This window comes from Lottia gigantea, assembly GCF_000327385.1.
Source record: "Lottia gigantea unplaced genomic scaffold LOTGIsca_7, whole genome shotgun sequence".
NCBI classification, from domain to species: domain Eukaryota; kingdom Metazoa; phylum Mollusca; class Gastropoda; family Lottiidae; genus Lottia; species Lottia gigantea.
In genome coordinates, this window is record NW_008710370.1 from 1,864,667 (window position 1) to 1,869,097 (window position 4,431).

The 4,431-nt window shown below is 36.7% G+C and overlaps 2 protein-coding genes across 2 annotated transcripts; both read right to left on the bottom strand.

Annotated features, from left to right (window-relative positions):
- Positions 1–1,211: 1,211 nt before the first annotated feature.
- Positions 1,212–2,365, bottom strand: LOTGIDRAFT_154983 (hypothetical protein; the record flags this gene model as incomplete). Its single annotated transcript, XM_009065492.1, has 2 exons — positions 1,212–1,851; positions 1,899–2,365. 2 exons carry the CDS (start codon positions 2,363–2,365, stop codon positions 1,212–1,214), a joined length of 1,107 nt encoding a protein of 368 aa, XP_009063740.1.
- A 606-nt stretch (positions 2,366–2,971) lies between these two features.
- Positions 2,972–3,316, bottom strand: LOTGIDRAFT_77036 (hypothetical protein; the record flags this gene model as incomplete). The annotated part of the gene is made up of 1 exon (XM_009065352.1): positions 2,972–3,316. A coding segment is annotated over one exon (345 nt), but the record flags the coding sequence as incomplete, so codon positions are not given.
- Positions 3,317–4,431: the final 1,115 nt, after the last annotated feature.

Genomic DNA, 4,431 nt, shown 5'->3' on the forward strand with positions numbered 1-4,431 from the left:
CAAGTAATTCAAGATAATTAATATGAAATTCTGATTCTAATGAATTTCATCTATTTTATAATCATCACTCCAACCTGACAGAGATGCATCAGTGGTAAGAGTGAAATGAATGTCCCCATGGGAGATAACTCTATATTGACTGTCTAAATTAATGAGTCACCATTGAATTTCAGATTTCATATCTTCTGAGATAACCATAGTTGCATCAAAATTGAAGCCTGAACATTTTAAGGCCCTATCTTTATTTCTCTCTAATATTCTATAATGCATTGGCCCATATTGAACTGCTGAAACGAAGCAACCAATGAGCCAATAACCTTAGCAACATCCCTAATCATTGCCTTAAAACATCTAAAAATTTGACTACAGGCTAGTATTATACGGGATTTCCTCTTCTCTGTTAGAGTAACTGTCATTGTATGGGAATTAATAACATTTCCTCAGAAAACTATTTCTTTGGATGGTTTGAGGACAGATTTTTCATAATAAACTGTAAACCCTAGACTCTCCACAAGAGCAATAGTCACAGAAATATTATTCTGACACTCTTCAACTGTATCCCCTAGTTATAGAGAATCATCAATGTAGGCAGTGTTGATGAAACCAAGACGACGAAGAGTTGAGAACACAGGTTTTAATAACTGTGTGAACACTCGAGGCGCACTAGCTAACCCTTGAGCCATGCAAGTGTACATATACAATTCATCCTTCCACATAAATCTAAGGAACTTTCTATGTTCCTTGGCAATATATATTGAATAATATGCATTGGAGAAATCAATACTTCCGAAAAAAACAATCTTGAGTTATTGAATTAACTGCAGTTTCGAAATTATCCATTTTAAAATGGTGATAAACAATAAATTTATTTAATTCTTTCAAGTTAAGAATCATACGAAATTTACCATTTGGTTTAGGCCTTACAAAAATTGTAGACACAAAGCCATCAAGCGAAAATTGGACTTCCTGTAACACATTCATATCCAGAAGATTTTGAACCTCATTAGTGATTACAGCAGAATGCTGCTCACTGAAAATAGGTTCATATGGCAAATTATATTGAGTAGGGATAAGCCCATCAACAAACTATAAATGGCAATGTTTAACAATATCTAAAATTGTATAATCTAAAGTTAATTTCTCCCATGCATATCCCTATAAACAGAGCCTGCCAGCTTGAAACTTACCGGCATTTATACTTGCCTCAGAAACTACTTCTGTTGAGCTTGTTGGGAGAGGGGTCGACCTTGACCCCTCTTCTGGAAGTTTTTTATGTCCGAACCATATGAACCATAGGAACCTCCAGAGCTACGTCCTTGATAATGACCTCTAAAAAATCTTCCTCTAAATCCTCTACCATGGATAGACCTTCCTCGTCCTCTGCGACCTTGAAAAGCACCCATCTTGTTACTTATACGAGAGCAATCAGATATATCCTTGACAGTTTTGGAAACGTCATCACCAAACAGACTGTCTGTGTATTTCAAATTTTGACTACATAGATGTAAATACTCGCCCCTCATATCGGGTTTCATCATGTCTCTACGAATAAAACATAATTGTTTATTGGCATGTCCAAAAAGAGCTAGGGACTCCATTGCCTGTTCCAGAACATGATTTACATCCATAGATTGTCCACTATCAAGAGTGTCAGTAATTTTAGACAACGAAACTGCTCCTTTAATAATGGAATTTTGAGCATTCTGCATTCGCTTGTCCATCGTACGTGTAGACTGGCTAAGAAAATCCCACACTAATTGATTAGTTTTAACCGTCACTAAAGACTCACAGTTTTTAGGACGGGAGATAGATTTTATCAATTCGTTATACCTATCATCATCTACACCATCTCTGAACCAGTTATTTATCAAAGATGCCAAGTCTTGATTTATTGGAACATCACATCAACTTTTTCCCCGTCTGGGAAACTCCATATCAGATGACATTTTGCTTTTTTCCCCGGTAAAACATCCAAATCATCATCACAATACTCTTCATCATTGTAGCCTAATAATTCGTTATCGTCATAATTGTCATTATTGTAAAGTTCATCAACTTTACTGGATAATTTATCGAAACGAGAGTTCTGAGCAGTTTGGTTTTCCTTACTAGGCTCGGCTGACGGCCCGTCTTTCGATTTTGATGATGAAGCAAAAATATTAGATTTAAACACACTCGTCGAGCTGTTATTATTGTTACCGATACTACAACCAGGTAAAGAATTAGTGATATTATCAATCTGTTTCGGAGAATCGGAATTCAAACCTTTCTTTCTTCCACCTTTAGTTGATGAACCAGTAACCGAGCTTCTAGAGGGCCTTAGTTTTTCTTTCAATGGCTCCTGAGAAACTTGAATCTCAGCCATAGTTACGATGTAAACAAGTCAAGCACAGCGTGTGCAAAACTAAAATGGCGGATAACCTCTAACCCAAAACGTCCTGCGTAATAACAATCGTAACAACGATAAAGTAACTAACAACGTCAGCAACACATACACTGGTAAATTAATTTAAATTAATTTAAAGTTTATTGACCGCGTTAATAATTACCAGGACAAATACTGAAAGTCAACAAGACCACGTCCTGTCACTTCGGCTAATAGCAGTACAATGTACAATGAATTTGTACGGCTGCGCAGTCCTATTCACATAATCTCGTAAGTGAGACTTTACGAGAAATAATTGCATCTGATGGCTGCAGAATGTTCGAAAGTTTTGACTTATTTGTGATTTCATTGTCACTAATAGCGCCTTCAAACAACTGGCTTATAAAAGTTGTCACTAGGAGAGATTCCCACTAATGCTTTGTAGGTATTACAACTCTTATAAGAGCTGTAAGGAGCACATTGCACCTCTAAGTCTGATGGTCGCTCTGATCTAATCTCCTTGCAGTCTACTATCAAACGAACATCTTTGTAGAGAGATTTGAAACAATTCAGCATGTGTTTTCTAATTTTACCTCTCGACAGTTATATGTCAACAGCTGACAAGATTTTGTGCAGAATATTTATCCATGTAATGAATATTCTTGATACATGAGTTTCATGAATACCAAATCTTTCAGCAATGTCCTTGATCGCACTTCCCCTTTTCAGTTTCAACAGGACCATGAACAACTCATCAATAGGAAGAAGTTTCCTCTTGGGACCACATAAGTCAGAATCCTGAGTTTTGGCATTGTCAACTCCCCAGCAGCGGATATTCTGGCTGTTCTTTTCAACAAAGTGAGTCCAGAATAGCTTAAAGCTTTCGTACGAATAAAATCCAGTCCAAAATCGTATATCCTCATCTGATCCTTTAAAGCGCTTAATTTGAAATAATTTGATGTCATGAAGGGTAAGAAGGGTGTCATATAGTTCCTTGTGATTACGCAGTAGGTGAACAACAATTCTTAACAGGCGCTTAACAGTCTCAATATCATTTGTGTCTGTATCCAACCAGCGCTCGATGTGGCCAAGTAAATCTTGAAGTTCATCCTTTGTCATAATGAAAGTACTTTCATAATATGCAGTGAACTGAAAAAGAAAAATGTAAATAACTTTAAATGATGTAATTTTGTTGCACTAAAATATCGAATGTAGATGGTTTTCCTTGCACTCACATGTTGGGACATCATATTTTACATCAATCAAGGTACCATTCATCTAATATGACATCAATCTAGCACATTTGTATCTGAATGAGAACAACTCTTAGTCTATCTATTGCACTTCTAGCATCATCATATATAAACAAAGCAATCTTACTAATTTGGTTTCTTCGACTGCTTGTGGTAATGTAGATTCATGAAGGTCGTCATGGTCATCTTCGTAATCAATGTCGTCCCTAGATGAAGACTGACAATATAAAGAACATTGTTGATCATATCCTAATAAGTAATTGATCAACTGATAATCTGTGACTAATAATAAGGCTATTTTACTGGCTACACTTTACACAAATACACTAAAAAGTAAGAAACCTGTTATAAAAAATGTAATGGTCCTTCACAAGCCAAAATTATGAATATTTTGGTGTATGAATGTAATTTAGTAACAGACCAAACAGCTGCATCCTACGTCACTAGATACAACATACATGCAACTCTTCCTCACTGGCAAGGCTGACAAATGCATTTCCATGTGCTGTAACATCTCCCAAATAGTTGTTAATGACCAAATCCTGGCCAATGGTTGAGTTGGCACTGTCACTTAGCGTTTTTCTAGCCCCTGACGCTGGCACTGTACCCAAAGAGTTTCTAGTTCGCCTCAACCTCCTGGGCTTTCCAGCAGACGAAAGCCTGTTGAGTGTGAGACTAGCTGGTTTTTGGGTTTAATGGTGGTCTTGTTGTTGTTGACTATCATACCGTTTTTGTACTTGGTTGTTGTGTTCTTCGACAAGTTCGTTCCACTCAGGACTCCATGGGAATATTGTTGGATATGTTATGTCATAC